The 17880-nt window shown below is 49.3% G+C and overlaps 1 protein-coding gene and 1 pseudogene across 1 annotated transcript; both read left to right on the top strand.

Annotated features, from left to right (window-relative positions):
• Positions 1-2927: 2927 nt before the first annotated feature.
• Positions 2928-3095, top strand: LOC141541625 (protein kish-A pseudogene; annotated as a pseudogene).
• Positions 3096-7018: 3923 nt separating this feature from the next.
• CPT2 (carnitine palmitoyltransferase 2) lies at positions 7019-17880 on the top strand. Its single transcript, XM_074265897.1, has 5 exons — positions 7019-7318; positions 10681-10761; positions 11780-11886; positions 15679-16983; positions 17178-17880. The coding sequence occupies exons 1-5, from the start codon at positions 7020-7022 to the stop codon at positions 17507-17509; spliced, it is 2124 nt and encodes a 707-aa protein (XP_074121998.1). The 5' UTR covers position 7019; the 3' UTR covers positions 17510-17880.

Genomic DNA, 17880 nt, shown 5'->3' with positions numbered 1-17880 from the left:
GGTCCCAAGCACTGAATATTCTTGTAGCTATTTAAGTTTCAATTACAGAGAACTCTGTAATTGAATCTACACAAGATCTTTATAGGCCTTAGTTTGTCAATCAATTTTACATACTTTGTAGTTATGAGATTCCCCTTTTTGTTTGTTTGTTTTATTATTATCATAGAGAAATGCTGTTGATTTTTGAGGATTTGTGTTGTAGCTGCAACTTTGCTAAAGCTTTATTTCCATTAATATCCTTGCTGATTCTCTAGGATTTTTTTTCAAATAAACCACTATATCATAAGAAATAGGGATGATTTTATCTCCTCATTATGCCTTAGATTTCTTTTTCTTGCCTTATCGCTAACATTTCTAGGACCATATCAAATTATAGGATTGAGAATGAGCACCTTTGCTTCACTCATATATTTACTGGAAAAGGTTCTGGTCTATACCTGTTTGGATCAATCAAGGTCTTTCTACATAAAGCAGAGGAGTCTGTCTTTTACTCAGTGGCAGTGGGGACTCACTGAGGTTTGTAAAGCAGAGAATTTAAGCATGGCCAGAGAGAGCTTAGTCCGATAATAAACTTAGGTTGTTTTTTTTTTTTTGTTTTTTTTTTTTTAAGATCCACTTTCCAAGTGCAAGATGGGGATAGCACGGCCAGACAATAGTCTATGTGAAAAATACACCTGGGTTGGAGTTAATTGAATCAAAAAGGAGGTGTGATATCCCCAAAAGCTAATATGTCCAGATCATAGGAAGTGGCAGACAGACTCTGCCCTGCTCAGACATACTCAGTGTCTTATGCTCAGATCCAGACACCGCATTTTGGGAACCGCTTTGATCACTTGAAGACTTCTAAAGATCAATTAGGAAAGTGAGAAGCCAAGAGTGTGTTACTGGAGCATCAGGAGCAAGAGGAGACTTAAAGGAACGTGGCTGTCTCCAAGTTTTGGAGGGCTATGTTAAAGAGAGACGGACACATTATGGTTGTGCATGAGGAAAACCTTAACATCTGAAGATGTGTAAAAGTGAAATAGACTGACTCGGGAAGAAATGGGCTCCCCTTCCTCAAAGTCTTCAGGCAAAATCTGGACATTGGGAATGTCATAATGGAGATTCTTGGTAAGCTTGGATTGAAAGCTATGGATGATGAATGGTCCCCTCCAAATCTGGAATTATGGAAATATAAAAATTGTGAATAAAATCATTTTGGGGCCCTATTCAGAGTCTCAGTCATGGAGTAAAATCTGGGGAACTGGCTCCAGTCAATTTGTCTAGTGTTCCCTAAGCTCCTTTGGCCTTGGCCTTAACCTGGGGAGACTCTCAAAGGGCCCCTGGCAATGGACTTGGAAGGAGGGAAGGCAGAAGATGCTAGAGAAGAGAGCCATGAAGTAGAGAAATGACCAGGAGAGGAAGAAAAAAGCAGAAGACCCAGGATAGGCCCTGTCCATGGAGCTATGGGAGCCAGTCAGTGGAAGATCTGTAGCAGGCGAGAGAGACATTCCCATATAAAGGCTAGAGGCCGCCAGCTGTCCCTCTTCTCTGTCTACTCTGGGGGAAGCCACTCACGTGGGAACCAGTGAATGCTTTCATCTCCCAGAAAACCTGTCTCCCTTCTAGCTACTATTCAGCATAACCAGCTGTAATGTCTTGTCTATTGCTTTTCATTTAGATTTGAGGGAGATTATTTTTGTTGCTGCTTAAGCAACCTTGGCCCAGGGCAGCAGGGCTCTGACTCTCCCTGTTCCATATTATCAGGAGAGCACTGAGGTGCCGTGGGCATTCAGGAAGGCTAGCAGAGCCCACACCCATTCTGTGGTGGCTGAAATAACTTGGGCTCACTTGGCTCGGTAAAAAGCTGGCATGGAGAGGAGCTTGCACTTTAGCTCCTTCCTTCAGGGACTAGGACAACATAGCTTCTCTCTTTCTCTAGAAGTGTCATCCAGAAGACCAGACTGTCTTTTCCTTCAGCCTCTGCAGGCTCTTTTGAAGGCACAAGGTATTGAGTAATCAATTTCCATTGATGAGGAAAGAATCCTATGCAATTGGCCCTTTGAGCCAAGGGTTTCAATTAAATTAATTATACTCTCATTCATGGAGCTTCCCTTGAGTTTTCAAAAACTGCTTTGGTGAGTGAATAAATTAGAAAGAAGTATTTATTAAGTATGCTGGAGTTACATCTACAAAAGTAAACTTGCTGCCCTCAAGAAGCTTATATTCTAGGAGGAAGACAGCACACATGGGCACTGTGGTCAGGGAGGAATATTTGATTTGTAAGGCTACTGGAATTCTGAATGGATTCACAGGGAGAAGTATATTGACATATCTAGGAGTAGTGAGCTGATTCTGGTTCCAGAATTGGAAAGATGGGGGTGAGGGTTAGGGGCTTCGGAATAAAATGAAGCATGACTGGGGTCTTCTAGATAGAGGGGGCCATGTGAAGTACTCACCAGTTGAGAGCAAAAGCTCTAGCTGGTTTGGCTTTGCTGGAAAAGTTTTGGCTACGGGGCATACGGAAGGAGAGCAAAAAATATCCGAGAATATGGTTCAGATAAGTTCAGAAACAAGAGAGGCCCAAGTGTAGGTGGTACAGAGGTCTCACTTATATTTCATGAGTAGTTTCTTCTATAGGTAGACTTGGAACCATTGAGGAAAACATAAATCACAAAACTTTAAATAGGTGTTTTAACAGACAAGAAATTACTGATTATCATCAGGAAATTACTGATTATCATTGAGTCATTTCTAAATCAGCTGCCTTGTCGAGCCAGATCTCCAACCTGCTAGAGCAAAGTTCAAAAGCAAGGCCAAATTTGAAGAAAGAGTGAAATGAGAAGAAAATATGTTGTATCATTAAGCAGTTTCAACCTGGCCATTTTAAACAAGCTTTTTATTGAAGCCAATAATGAGAAGAGGAGGGGGGTATCGGAGGTCTCACTATGGCTGCCATTTTCAACTTTCAGAGCCTATTTACAGTAATCTTGCTGCTTACATGTATCTGTGCATATATCGCATCCATGGCTCCTAGTGTCTTGGACAAAAATAAAGCAGGTGAACGAAAGAGTCCCTATGTACCAATGGCTTTCAGCATCTTGTTCATCCAGTAGATGGAAAATCCAATAGGAATTTAATTATTGTCAGATTTCTATAGATAAAAGACTTGCATACAGAAAATCATGGGAAGAATGATCATTGGCCCTTTCACCTATGTATCTTGATTGAAATACTCTGGCTACTGTTCTCAATTATATGTGTTAATGGACCAAGGTTGTTCTCTAAAATATGTAAGATGCAATACCCAAATAGACTGATATATGCATCATTCTCAACTTTATTTAAAGTTCTGCAAAGACAATGGTGCTCTGTAAATGTCATTCTTTTATGTCACCTGTTTAGCTATTGGAGATATTTCTATATTATACGGTAGAAAACAAACTTGGTAAATGATTGCTCAAGTTTCTTTATATATACGTGTGTGTGTGTGTGTGTGTGTGTGTGTGTGTGTGTGTATTTGGGGAAATGTATCCTTTATGGGAACATTTCTATATTGAACATTTTTGTTATTTGAGAAAAATGATTGGATATCATGCAAATGTTCATAAAATTGCATTTGTTGCTAATAATGCTTTAAACAAGGTTTCCCTGGCCAACTCAATTTGTATTAAGTTTTATCTGTAGCTTATAATATTTTCCAACTTTGTAAAGTCAGTCTATGAAGTACATACACAGAAAATTTGCTAAGGTTGTATGTAAGAGTGTTACAAGAAAAATACTGTTTTCAGATCCCATTACAAAAAAACATGAATTCTTATAGTTTTTCACAGTTAAAGAAAAGAACTATCGGGAAAGTTTATTAGGGTATTTCCCACTTGGAATTTGAAATATACAGATGTCTTAATCTTAACCCTGCTAAAGAAAAAACATTTGAAAGATAAAGTGAGATAATTAAAACAATTGTGAAGTGATAGTTCCTATGTTTCATTGATTTGGATTTCAAGTCTTTAATAATGAAACAGCTATTTCGATAGCCAGAAATTCAAATTGTCCAAAAAAAAGAAAAAAAAAAGACCTTGAAAATAAATCAGTTGATCCATACTAATGATTTTTTGAAAGCTTGAGCTAGTATTTTTAAGTTATCTCAAGATACATAACTGGTATAGGTAGGCATTGAGCTGTATCAAATCCACTAATTTAGTATTCTCTATTCTTAAAAATATTTGATACAAATCACTCTCAGATTGAACAAAAGAATAAAATGAGTAACTTTTCTTTTGGCTAAGCAATTGGGGTTAAGTGACTTGCCCAGGGTCACACAGCTAGGAAGTGTTAAGTGTCTTGAGGCCTTATTTGGACTCAGGTCCTCCTGACTTCAGGGCTGGTGCTCTATCCACTGGGCCACCTAGCTGCCCCCATAAATAACTTTTAAAACAATAAATTATACAAGTGGAATTTATGCACTCTGTAAGAGTGCAGTTATTTTTTTATGAATCTTCAAAAGCAAAAAAAAAGAGAAAAATTCACATGATTGAGTACAGTTAAAATTTCTTTGTTTCAACTGAAAGTCAGTGAGTTTGAAAGTAAAGTTAAAACTTGTGAAACATTTAATCATTTTAAGTTTCCTTGTGTTTCTTAGCAGGTTAATAAACTTGATAACTTAATAAAGCTTTTGCTCAAATATTAGTGTGAATACATATATAAATAGATTCATTGGGCATTAATCAGCTTCCACTGTTTGAAACCTTTGTTGCCCAGTTATTTGGTCCAGATCTGTACTGTGGGAACCAGTTTTTTGAGAGAAATGATAAATTTCAAATCTGAGAAAGGCCTTTGAAAGCATTTAAAGTACTTCTTATTTATGATTTTTAAATTTGTGAGAACTATATTAGTTCTGTTAAATTAAAATTGTCCTCTAAAGAAAATTTCAGTGACTCTTTTCAGCCATACTACACAACAAGAAGTGAATAAACATGCTGATTTTTTGTTTGGGTTTTGGGTTTTAATATGTATATGTATATTTATATTGGATATACCGTCTGAAATTTTCTCATTTGTAGAATGTTATTTTATTTTCCATTTTTAAAGTTAATTTTCAAGGGACAAAAAATTATAGACACAAAATCTTTTATAAATTTTTTTTTAATAATGAGAAATGGACAAAAGAATATTATTTTCTAACATAAGTCAATGGCCAAACAGCCCTCTTTGTGGTGGCCAGAAACTGGAAACTGAGTGGATGCCCATTAGCTGGGAATGGCTGAATAAATTGTGGTATATGAATATTATGGAATATTATTGTTCTGTAAGAAACGACCAGCAGGATGAATACAGAGAGGCCTGGAGAGACTGACAGGAACTGATGCTGAGTGAAATGAGAGGACCAGGAGATCATTATACACTTCAACAACAATACTATATGATGATCAATTCTGATGAACCTGACCCTCTCCAACAATGAGATGAACCAAATCAGTTCCACTAGAGCAGTAATGAACTGAACCAGCTACACCTGGGAGATGACTATGAACCACTACATAGAATTCCCAATCCCTCTATTTTTTGTCTGCCTGCATTTTGGATTTCCTTCACAGGCTAATTGTACACTATTTCAAAGTCTGATTCTTTCTGTACAGCAAAATAACTGTTTGGACGTATACATATATTGTATTTAATTTAAACTTTAGCATCTGCCATCTGGGGGGGAGGAAGGAGGGGAAAAATTAGACAAAAGGTTTTGCAGTTGTCAATACGGAAAAAATTACCCATGCATATATCTGGTAAATAAAAAGGAAAACAAAACAAAAAAACAAAACAAAACAAAACAAAAAAAACAAGTCAATTACCATAATCAGGAGACCAAAAGAACCTAGAAATTCCTGTTGGCAAACACTAGATCTGTTTCTGAAGCCTCAACATATGGTAGTTAAGGACAATGTCCATTTATTATGTTACATCATTTGTAGAACCTTAAAGAGTTATCTCCTCATAAAAAATAGTAAGACCTAAAAAATAGTAAGAACTAATGAGAAGGGAAATATCTCCATTAAAAGCTTAACGAAAGACTTGACAGCGAAATTTGGAGCTGAAAAGGCCTCAGAAGCTGGTCCAGGCCTCCCGTCTGACAGATGAGGAAGCTAAGGACGGGAGATGAGGAGCTGAAACTGGTCCCTCCCGCCACAAGTATGAGAGGAAGGCTTGACCCCCTCCCCTTTGCTTCCAGAGCCACGGGGCCAAAACCGCGAGGGCATTTAAGGCTGAAACTTTCTTTTTTATTAATTTTGTGAAAATGTGAGTTCCAGATTCTCTCTTTCCTGCCCCTCCCCCGTCCGTTAAACTTGTGAAATCATTCGAAATGTGTTTCCAGGTTAGCCGGGTTGCAACAAGAAAACCAGAAAGAGAAATTATGTTTCAGTCTGCACGGGGAGACTGGGCCGCAGCGCTGGTTACTGTGGCGGAAGCGGTAACTGTTGCCGTGTTCTCCGCGCGGCTTCCGGAGCCCGCCGCCCAGCCCAGCTCCCGGCTTCCCTGCGGCTGCCAAAGCCCCCCAGGTGTCATCCCCGGACTCCTCCCCCTCCCCTTCCCGCTCCGCCGCTCCTCCCCCATTGTGTTCCTCTCTTCCTGCCCCTGCCCCCACTTCAGGGCACCCACACCCAGACGGGTGAGACGGGCTCCCAGGCCGGGCCCGGAGGGGGCGAGGAGCCCTCCGGGGAGGGGCGTCAGCCAGAACAGCCATTCCCCGCCTCCTGCACCGCGGGCCGGAGTGTGGGAGCTCAGAGGAAGCCCTCGGCGGAGGGACAACGGGCTTCTAGGAGCTTTTGCAGGGCTAGAAGCCAGCCTCAGTTTCCCCTTCTGCAAAATGGGGCTCTTGCATAGATCAAATGATACTATTTGTAAAGAGCTTAGCCCGGGCACACATTAGGCGCTTAATACATGCTCATTTCCTTCCCTGGGATCTCGGTACCACGGCCCCGCCCCCTTTCTGCCTCCCTCCCCCTCCCTCCCGGGGAGGCCTGGCCCTCTTCGGCCGGAAGCGGATGTGCGGCTCTCAGTCCCCGGCCGGAGGGTTGACGCCGAGACTCCCGAGTCGGGCCAGAACGAGGCGGGCTCGAGCCGGACGCGGACGCGAGCGCGTGGGGAAGCCGGGAGGAGCCGCTATGGGGCCGCTGGTGGCGCGCCTGAGGCTCGGAGCGCGGCCGCCGCCGCTGTGGCCGCTGGACGGAGGCTGCGGGCGGAGGCGGCTCGTGGCCGAGGCCGGGGCCGGGGCCGAGGCCGGGCGGCAGTACCTGCAGCGGAGCGTTGTGCCCACCCTGCACTTCCAGCCGAGCCTGCCCAGGTATCGCGGCTGCCCTTCTTAGGCGCCTTCTGTATGCGCCCGGCGCGGGGGGCCAGCGAGAAATAGGGGGCCGCGGCTCCGCCCCCTGCCTCCTACCCACCCGGCCTTGCCCCCGGGCCCCGGAGTCTCCGCCGCCAGCGCGGGGAGGGCAGGTCCTCGAAGTGGGTTAAAGGTCACAGTCACCTGGTCCCACTGCCTCCCTCTCCCGAGGGGGTAAATCCGGTCCTTTGACTCCCCGGCCTTGGGTTAAGGACGGAGGCCGGGGGAGAGTGACCTCGTCTTCTTGGAAAAGTAGAGAAAAAGAGGGGAGTCGCGAGCTCCAGACTTCCTGCCGGGAGGGGTCGTGGTTCCCTTGGATTCCTCCCTTAAAGACCTTCCTCCTTAGAGGATTCCCCCCGCCCCCAACGGGGACCTCCCCAATTAAATCGTGACCTTGGGGCCGCCCCGGGGAAGGCTGGGGATGGCGGCCGCAAATGAAGCATCTGTGGCCGAAGCTGTGCTGGAGCCTCTCGGTCAAACGTGGCTTCCAGAGCCCGGGGCCTCCCCCCCTCACAGGGATTGCTTTGTTTTGCTTGGGGTCCCGCAGCCGCGGGAGGAGCCTGTGCCCCCACGCGCTGGTCACTGTGGTCTAACTGACGGATTGTTCTGGGTCAGGACTTTAGCTCGCATACACTGTGCTCTCGCTAATAAATGGCTTGCTCGGAGAATGGCCTCAGTTTACCTTTTTGTTAAGTCTCTAAGGCCGCCGTCTCAGGTTTTCTGCTGTGCTTGCTTCTTCCCTGGGGGCCGGGAGCAGGGCTGCCCCCTCCCCCCTCACTGTCCGGTCTGTGCTGCCCCTCTCCTCCCTGCTTCACTACCCGAGATTTAAGCCCTTGGGCTTCTGCAGCTCCACTCTGGGCAGCTTGCTTCTGCGTCTAATCCTGAGCTTGACCTGCATACCAGGGTCAGGGATCACATAAATTAACAATGGCTGCTGGCCTTCTTAGCTTCACCAGCTCATTGGCAGCCTTCTCTAGAGCCGAGGGGGAGGAGGCCGAGGCCCACTTGGGCTGGGTCCCATGGTCCGTGCCAAAGTGGGCATCTTTCTGGTGCTGAACCTCGACGACCTTTTTGGGTGGGCCCAGACTCACTGGGGCCGCTGCCAGCTCTGTGGATTTGGAGCAAGTGGCCTTTGTTCCAGGGCCTGGTTTCTTTTGGAGACAGAACTGGGGGAAGCACTAGATTTGGGTGAAGAGACCCAGATTCCGGTACCAGCTGTACCCTGGGACCCTGGGCTGGGAAGGCAGGCGATTCCTTGTCTCCTCAGGTAGAGGGGAGCAGGTGATTGGGAGCATTTTGAGGAAATAAAGGCTTGGGGTATTAATGGCTTGTAAACCTTTCAGAAGTCATTAGTCAGAAAAGCTAAAGACATTGACTTCTCTTGGATCCCCTCCCCCCTTTCCAGAATAAGCCCTGGGAAGGACCTCAGAGGTCAGGGAGTTGAGGAGTTGAGCTTTTTCCACCTTGCTTCCATTGGGAATGTTGTGTAGTGAAGAGAGGAAGCCCCTAGAAAGGCCGGCCGGAAGCAGAGAAGCTGGGCCCCTGAGGATCTTGCCTTTTCCTGGAGTCCATGGCAAAGACCTGTCTGGGAAGGGACTACAAGGTAGGGAGAGAAACAGGAGGAGGAATGCAGATGGTGACATAGTTCCAGAGCCAGAAGGGAGTTTTTGTCCAGTAGCTGAGCCAAGATGCCAATGTAGGCTCTCTTACTTCCCAAACTCAGTTTATTTTCATGGCTGGAACTGCCTTTTCATAGCTTGGGATAGTGGTGGGACATAGGGAGTTCTTGCTTGTCAGGTTCAAGGCCATCTTTATGGCTAATTACACCTTCTGGGGATGAAGTGGACACACCCTGCCTACAGCTTTAGGAGAACTAGCCAGGTGCCATGGGAACCGAGCCAAGTAGAGCAGGGCCAGCTGAGAACCTGCCAGAGTTACACTGGGAACGAGCGTTTTGCCATCTCCAGTGGGTATTTGTGGAACAAGACCTGGAAAGCTGGGCGGGGGGGACATCCACTGTCCTGCTTGGAAACAGTAAAACCAGTGACAGCCCAAAGACACAGGGATTCAGAGTCAACAACCACCTCTTGTTATGTGCCAGGATACAAAGATAATCCCCAAATGGTTACTCTTCTTCCAGAGGTTACCTTCCACTGGCCTGGGGTATACAATGTGTATATAAGTAACTAAGGGTCTATAAAACGGAATTTCCAGAGGGAGAGAGAGCATAGTGGGAAACTTGCACTTATCTGTTCTGGTTAAAAGTAAATATCTAGACCCGTTACTGTGTAATGTTCACCACGAACTACCCTCTCAAGACTAAGGTTGCCTCTAAAGCTACTACTAGGAGCTCTTGGCAACTTGTTATTGGGCCAGTTGTGTAGGTATCACGGCCATTTTACAAAAAGAACGTTCTCAGGGAAAGTATCTTGCTTAAAGTCCAGCAGGTTGGACCGGATTGAACCCAAGCTTCCATATCTCAAACCCAGTTCAATCCAGTAAGCATTCAATGAGTGCCCTTGTGTTCTGAGCACGACTTCAGGTACTGAGAACAGAGACAGAAATGAAAGTCTTTGCCCTCTGTGGAGAGGATATGCTTTGTCCAAGATAGATGTACAAGCTAGGGAGTGAAGGAGACAAAAGGACAGATCACAGGGCCCTGAGGATAATAGAGGAAAGAAAGAACATCAGCACCCATCAGCAAATGCAGTCCCAAGGAAGCGGGCCCTGGGCTGAGCCCTGCAAGACCACAGTCGCTCTGAGGCCCAAAAGAGGTGAGAGTATGTCCAGCTCTTGGACGGAGCTGCACCAAGGGCATGGAGGTAGGAGGCGGCAGAGGAGGGGACTTGAGGTAAAGTGGAAGCCCTGGCCCACCCTGGGGCTACAGGGGCCTTATGTGCCAGCCTGGGTTATCCCAACGACGAGGGAGTCACTGAAATGCGGAGTTGTGTCTCAGGAGTATTTTAGCTGCTGCCAGAAGGCTGAGTGAGGCTGGAAGCAAGGAGACCGATTCCAGTTGGAGAATCGTGGGAGTGGGGTGACTATAAATGGAGAGAAGGGGCTACTGTGGCATTCTAGTCCACATCAATGAACAAGTGTTGGGTAGGAGGGAGGAGGAAGAATTGGAAAGGACCGGGAGGTTGCCAGTGAGGGAGGTGGGCAGGGTCTGGTTTGAGAGGTGATAGGCTGGCAAGACAGAATCTTCTCGGAACTTCTTTCTCTTCAGTTTTGGCAAAGAAATCAGTCTGCCAAAGTCTGCTTATTTAGGTGGGTGCTGAAGGCATCTACATCCCACCCGGCTGACTTGGAATCCTTTCCTGCAGGCTGCCTATTCCCAAACTTGAAGACACCATGAAGAGATACCTCAGTGCCCAGAGACCTCTTTTGGATGACAGCCAGTTCAGGTAATGACTGGTGACCCAGAAGCAGCTGTTTGGATAGAGCCGCTCCAACCTAAAAGGGGCCCAGGGCTATAGAACCAAAGAGGAACTGTTTCTGGAGAAAGAAAGCAGCCTTCTCAGAGCATGCTCCTCAGCACAGCGGCCCGGCCAGTCTGAAGCGCTCCCAGGGAGTGTGCATTTTATGCCCTTACCCAACCATGGTAGCCAGAATGGGAAGAGATGGACTTGAGCAGACAGAGCCAGCACAAACCTTAGACACTCACTCCCCCTTGGTTCACTGCTCACAGGAGGTGAGGGGGGGGGGCTCCTAGGGCATCTCCCATCTCTGACTGCCTCTCCAGCTGCATCTCTGGCCCAGGTACACAGGCCCTTTCCTCCCTGCCATCTTTTCAGCACCATCGCCATGTGGCCTTGCCCAATTTCCTCTTTCCTTTTTTTTCTCTTAGTTTTTTTATTTTTCCAAATATATGTAAAGATAGATGGTGGGAAATGGAGACCTGATTGCCCAGTGGCCCCTGCTGGGAGAGTGGGGCTCTCTGACCTCTTAACCTCTAATCCAAAGGAGAAAGCTCAGGGACCAGGAATGCTGAGTGGTGGGAGGTTCTGAATGTCTGTGATCTTGCAGGATGAGACTAGGAAGAAGTCCAGATGTTCAGCCAGTGGGAATGAGGAGTGTCGTATACCTGTCTCTTAGTGATCGGGGTCTGAGAAAGAGAGCCCAGCTTAGAGGCAGCGGGGGCTGGCGGGAGAGGCTCTGGGCTTGGGGGCCAGAGGGGCCTGGCTTCAAATCCCAACCTGGTCACTAACTGGGTGACCCTGGGAAGGCGTCTCACCCCTGGGAGAGCAGGCGCTATGGAAATGTTAGCCCTTGCATAAATTCTCAGAAGGGTGGTGACTGTCTTGATTATCTCCTTTGTAAACCATACAATCCACACAAAATGGTGCTTTCCCTTAGTCCAGCCTGATGGGGGTCTGCGGCCTTCTCTCATCACTGACCATGCTTTCTTCTTGAACGTCTCAGGAGAACGGAGCAGCTCTGCAGGACCTTTGAAAGCGGACTTGGCAAAGAGCTGCACGCCCAACTGATCACCCAAGACAAGCAGAATAAACACACAAGCTACATCTCAGGTAGCTAAAGCCAAGCGTGGTTGCACCTGCCCTGTTCAGCTCCAGCAGACTGAAGAACAAATTTGCTTTGCCCCCGGGGGGGTTGGGACGGGAAGGGAAGCCACCTTCGGGGGAGATTTCTGGTCCTAGAAGTATTGGGAGGGAGAACAGCACCGACGTCAGCACCAGCCCGTAGTACTGGACCGGTGGCTGAAGGGGAGGCAGCCGAGGGACTGCTTCCCCCAGGTGTCTGCCGTTGGCTTCCCTGCTCACAGATGAGAGGCTCTCTCTTTGGGCCGGTTCAAACCAGAAAAATCAGATTTAGATTTGCGTGTGCCTATCAGAATCGTCCCTTTGCTTGTAGTTGTGGCCCCATTGGCAGTTTTTCTGTACTCAGAACGTCCAGTATGCAAGGGACCCAGGAGACCATCCATTCCTGGGCAAACCCTTTGTGTTCTACAGGAGCAGCTGAGCCCCCAAGAATGAGAGGGACTGAACTGAGGCTCCACCGTTAGTTCAGGGACTGTGCTGAGCCTGGCATCCGGCTCCCCACTCCCCATCCACTCCCCTTTGACCACGACCTCTTGGAAAGACAAGAGCTCTCTGTTATAGTAGTTTACCGCTGCCCTGAGCAGCAGGTTCCGAGCCTCATCTTAGAGACAGCCTCCATGGCGGGCACCTGGCAAACCCGAATCTCATTCTGAATCCATTCTGTTTGCCATTGCCCTGCTTTTCATTGTCACCCCTTAAGTGAGAGGGGGATAAGCCCAATTTCACAGCTGCACAATGGAGCTAGGGGACTCCAGGACTCATCCAGGACGACCCAGCCAGGAGGTGGGAGTCCAAGGCTGGGCCTTAGTGTCTGGGTGAGGAATCCAAGCTGCCCCCTGCACAGGGCCCCCATCCACTCTGTGGTACCTCTAAGGGGAGGCCCTGTGGTTCTGCTGTGCTTGGCTGACCCTGGCCTGGGTCCTCAGGACCTCCCCCAAACAAAGGGGCCAAGTGGGCAGGGCCAAGTGGGGCATTACCTATGCTAATTCTGTTCTCCCAAGAACCAGGGAAGGAAACAATGAGGATGGACAAGAAATGGACAGAAGAGCCAGATCAGGAGGATGAGGCAGGAGGAAAAGGATGAGTGCAGAGACAGAGGGGGAGAGCACCAGCCAGGACCCCTGGCACGGATGTCAATGACTTCGGCGCCTCTGAAAACATCCTCTCAGAGCAGCTCAGAGGACTCTCATGGAGGCCCCAGGGGCCTTGGGCCCATTTTACTGGCCAGGAAAGAGGCTCAGAGCAGTACGACTCAAGCCCATCTTCTCTCCCCTTGTCACCTTGGGAGGAAGAAACTACCCAAACTCCTTTCCCCCCAAATTCCCTTTGCTCCTCAGCTCTGAGTCGAGTGGTGTTCCCAGGCAGTGGCCCAATGGACTCCCCTTATGGTGGACGGGCCCCCAAGCTGTCCCAGGCCCTGGCCCCAAGCCGGTGAGACTTCATGCCTGATGGCTGGGTGCACTGGTGGGTGGCCTTTGTGGCTGCGCTAGCCAGGCCATCCCCTCCCTGGGAATGAGGTGGGTCAGGTCAGGACCAGAGTGGGAGCCCCTTGACACAAGACAGTATTATAATCACCATGCTTTTAGAGCCTTTACAGTCTTTCCCAGCAGTCTCTTTTCCTACCTCCTTCACAGGTGGGGAGAGTTTTGCTCTCCTCATTTTACAGATGAGAACTCAATTGAGGTTTCAGGAGCTGTAGCTGGTAAGTGGCAGAGTGGGGCTCCAAGCTAGTTCTGCTAAGTGCAAGCCCATTGGTTTTCCTGCTTTTTCTTTTTGCCACAGCACCGACAGAAAACTGTCTACCTTGTCCTTCCTGTGAGCAACCACAGCTTTCTCTGTTTTCATTCAGACTCTGGAGTCTGACCTGGGGCAGTTAAGCGCTAAAGGGCACGGGGGTCATTGTCATACTTGGGTACTAAGGGGCGTGACCCCATTCAGTTCTTGTGACTCCTCTAAGGGGCCACATTGTCCACACATCCTGTCCTTACCTTTGGTGGGCAATTGAGCATGAGGGTGGGGCAGGAGGGACTGAAGGACAACGGGACCCGTCAGTGATCAAGCGTCCTTACCACCCTCTTCAGCACAGGCCTGTGAGAGTTTCATGTTTTCTCATTTTACAGATGGAAACACTGAGGTCAAGTGAGCTTACACAGCAAGTCAGGGTCAGGAGTGGGGCTCAGCTTCCTACCCCGAGCAAGATGGAGATCTCCCAGCAGTGAGTGCAGGCAGGTCCCATGCAGCCTCTGGGCCACACAGCAGCCGGGCTGCCTGGGAGCCAGGGCTTCCCCTGGCAGCTCAGGATGGTCCTCCAGTGACAGCAGGCCCAAAGCCCTGTTCCCTCAGGCTCCAGCAGGGTGGCGGCAGGTTGCTGGCACATGTGTGGCGATCCTGCTGAATTGGGCTCCTTTTGGCTGCTGAGGTCTGGAATGGGCTGAGGATAGCCCCTGTTGGGGGACAGCGCCTCTTTGCCAGCCAGGGACAGCAGAGATTTCTGAGATTGATGGGGTTTTTTAGAGTTGGACAGAATTTCATTTTGGAAAAAGGAAAACCGGAGAGAAAGGAGGAAACTTTGCTAGGAAAGGTGCTCAGAAAAGTGCCTCCTCCCAGGAGCTGAGCCAGAATTCCTCGTGAGGGTGCGAGCCTGCAGACCGGCCCCTGGGGGTTTCTGAGTCCAGTTTTATGCAATAGATGACTCTTTAGTTTTTGAGATTTGGATTTTGTCAGGACTGACCTTCTTTTCATAGATCACAGCCCCTCTCCCCTTTGCTGGCTGGACTGTGCATTCAGTTGTATTCAGTCATGTCTGGATCCTATTTGAGGTTTCTGAGCAGAGATCCTGGAGCGGTTGGCCATTTCCTTCTCCAGCTCATTTTACAGACGAGGAAACCAAGGCAAAGAAGGTGAAGGAACCTGCTCGGTTCCACACTGGGAAGTGTCAAGGCCCAGACTTAAACTCATGAAGAGGAATCTTCCTGCTCTGGAGCTGCATCTTGTTGCTCCTGGGTGAATTATGGGCAAAGAAAGCCCTTCTCCTCCCTATGGCTACCTGGGGGGAAGCCTCCTCATAAATGACTTGGCTGGTCCTCAGAAAACTGGGTCCTGTCCTTGACCTGCCAGGCTTGAGGGCCATTACCATGGTTTTCAGGTGCCCTGAGAACCAAGATGCACCATGGGAGTGCCTTTCTCTCACTACAGACATGCTAGCTCCCCACCAGCTGTTCACTGTAAACATTATTACTGTGGCTGCTTAATAACCCGTAAACCCTTACAAGTTGGCAGGGAGCTCCCAGCTGGACTTTGGACCTTATTAAACAAAGGAACTATCCTGCAGTGGACTCTGGAAGGGTTTTTCATAGAGGAGGCTGCCTTAGTTGACCTTAACATCAGGGCATTTGAGCTTGCTCTCCCCCAGGACTCTTTAGGGACTTTTTCAGGCCCCTTGGGACATCAGGGCTTGCTAGGAATGAAACCAATCCCGTTCCCCCCAAGGTGGGTGCTGTGGGGCAGTTCTGAGCCTGCTGGGCACGTAATCTGCCCACCAGAACTCAGGGAGTCTTTCCTGTTGGCACACCCTGTCCGTTATGCAGGTCTAGTTTGTCCCTCTCTGTGATAACTGAGCCGGTCTGCCTTCTCCACAACAGCTGGCATCCTCCCAGTACCGAGCGCTGCATTCTGCCCTCTCTAGACACTCCATAAACATGTGAAACTTTTCTAGAAGGAACCTTTTGTGCTTGTGACTTACTCTTTTAAATATCTTTTTAGGTCCTTGGTTTGATATGTACCTGTCTGCTCGAGACTCCATTGTTCTGAATTTTAATCCATTCATGTGTTTCAACCCTGACCCAAAGCCCGATTATAACGACCAGCTCATCCGGGCAACCAACTTAACCGTGTCAGCCGTGCGCTTTCTGAAGACTCTTCGGGCCGGACTCCTGGAGCCCGAGGTGTTCCACCTCAACCCTGCCAAGAGCGACACCGACACCTTCAAGAGAATCATCCGCCTTGTGCCTTCGTCCCTGGCCTGGTATGGGGCCTACCTGGTCAACGCCTATCCCTTGGACATGTCGCAGTATTTCAGACTCTTCAATTCAACCCGGCTGCCCAAGCCTGGGCGAGATGAGCTTTTTACTGACGAAAAGGAGAAGCACCTCCTAGTGCTGAGGAACGGGAATTTTTACGTCTTCGATGTCCTGGATCGAGATGGGAACATAGTTGACGCCTCAGAAGTTCACGCTCACCTTCAGTACATCCTCTCAGACAGCAGCCCCGCTCCCGAGTTCCCTCTGGCGTACCTGGCCACCGAGAACCGGGACACCTGGGCGGGCCTGCGGCAGGAGCTGCTGAACAACGGGAATGGGGAAACACTCGGCAAGGTGGACTCAGCCGTGTTCTGTCTCTGCCTGGATGGCTTCCCCATCACAGACTTGGTCCATCTGTCCCACACCATGCTGCACGGGGACGGCGTGAACCGGTGGTTCGACAAGTCCTTCAACCTCATCATAGCCAAAGATGGGAACGCAGCTGTGAACTTTGAGCACTCCTGGGGTGACGGCGTCGCTGTGCTTAGGTTCTTCAATGAGGTATTTAAAGACAGCACCCAGAGCCCCGCCATCACACCCCAGGCTCGGCCGGCCCCCGTCGACTCGTCGCAGGCTGTGCAGAAACTCCATTTCAGACTGAACGACGCCTTAAAAGCTGGGATCGCCAAGGCCAGAGCCCGGTTCGACACTACCATGCAGACCCTCACTATTGACAGCATCCAGTTTCAGAGAGGAGGCAAAGAGTTCCTGAAGAAGCACAAGCTCAGCCCCGATGCAGTGGCGCAGCTCTCCTTCCAGATGGCCTTCCTGAGGCAGTACGGGCAGACGGTGGCCACCTATGAGTCCTGCAGCACAGCGGCCTTCAAGCACGGCCGCACAGAGACCGTCCGCCCGGCGTCCATGTTCACCAAGAAGTGTTCGGAGGCGTTTGTGCGAGAGCCTTCCCGGAACAGCCCCGAGCAGCTCAAGGAGATGCTCGCCCAGTGCTCCAAGTATCACAACCAGCTGACGAAGGAAGCAGCGATGGGTGAGTGTCCCTGAGGGGGGCTCGTCCTGCTGCTGGGAGGGAGAGGGAAGGCCTCGGAGCCCGACTGAAGCCAAATCTAGGCCCGGGGAGGGGCTGCCCGGCCTCTGGAGGCCTCTGGCCTGTTAACTCCTTCTGGGGGCCGGGCTGTAGGTGGGTGGTGGATGCGTCAGTCACGTTCACCTTCTGTTCCACAGGTCAGGGATTTGACAGACATTTGTTTGCCTTGAGATACCTGGCAGCAGCTAACGGCCACAAACTGCCAGAGTTGTACCAGGACCCGGCCTACGGGCAGATCAACCACAACATCCTGTCCACCAGCACCCTGACCAGCCCTGCTGTGAACATCGGAGGCTTTGCCCCCGTCGTCCCCGACGGCTTTGGGGTAGGCTACGGGGTCCACGACGACTGGATTGGCTGCAATGTCTCCTCCTACCCAGCCCGCGATGTCAGGGAGTTCCTCCAATGTGTGAATAAGGCCTTGGGAGACATTTTTGATGTTCTAGAAGGTAAAGCTGTCAGAAGCTAGGGGGAGGGTCGGGACTCTTTGAGCCCATGGCAGCTCCTCTAGTGATGAGGGGGTTGGTGGGGAGTGTCCCTTGAGCTTTAGAATCATGGAATAATGCCTGAGTAACTAAAAAGTTGTGTCATGACCCCGACAGAATGAATTTAGATGAATCATGATTTCTGGAAGCTTCTTTGGGGTGGGCTTTGAGCTGGACAGAGGAGATCCATTCAGAGACTCCTTGAGGAGCCGCCGACTGCTGTCCGTGTAGCGTGGTGTGGGCCGGGTCAGGGCTCCTGTCGAGAATCCTGTGTGGTCTGCACTGGGGAGTGAGGGGGGTGGCCCGCTGGTTGTTGGATCTTGATTCTCCTACAATAAACGCTCTCCTCATAAAA

Source organism: Sminthopsis crassicaudata, chromosome 4 (genome assembly GCF_048593235.1).
Source record: "Sminthopsis crassicaudata isolate SCR6 chromosome 4, ASM4859323v1, whole genome shotgun sequence".
Classification (NCBI taxonomy): Eukaryota; Metazoa; Chordata; class Mammalia; order Dasyuromorphia; family Dasyuridae; genus Sminthopsis; species Sminthopsis crassicaudata.
Note: the sequence above shows the minus strand (reverse complement) of the source record. Positions and strands in the feature narration are given on the sequence as shown.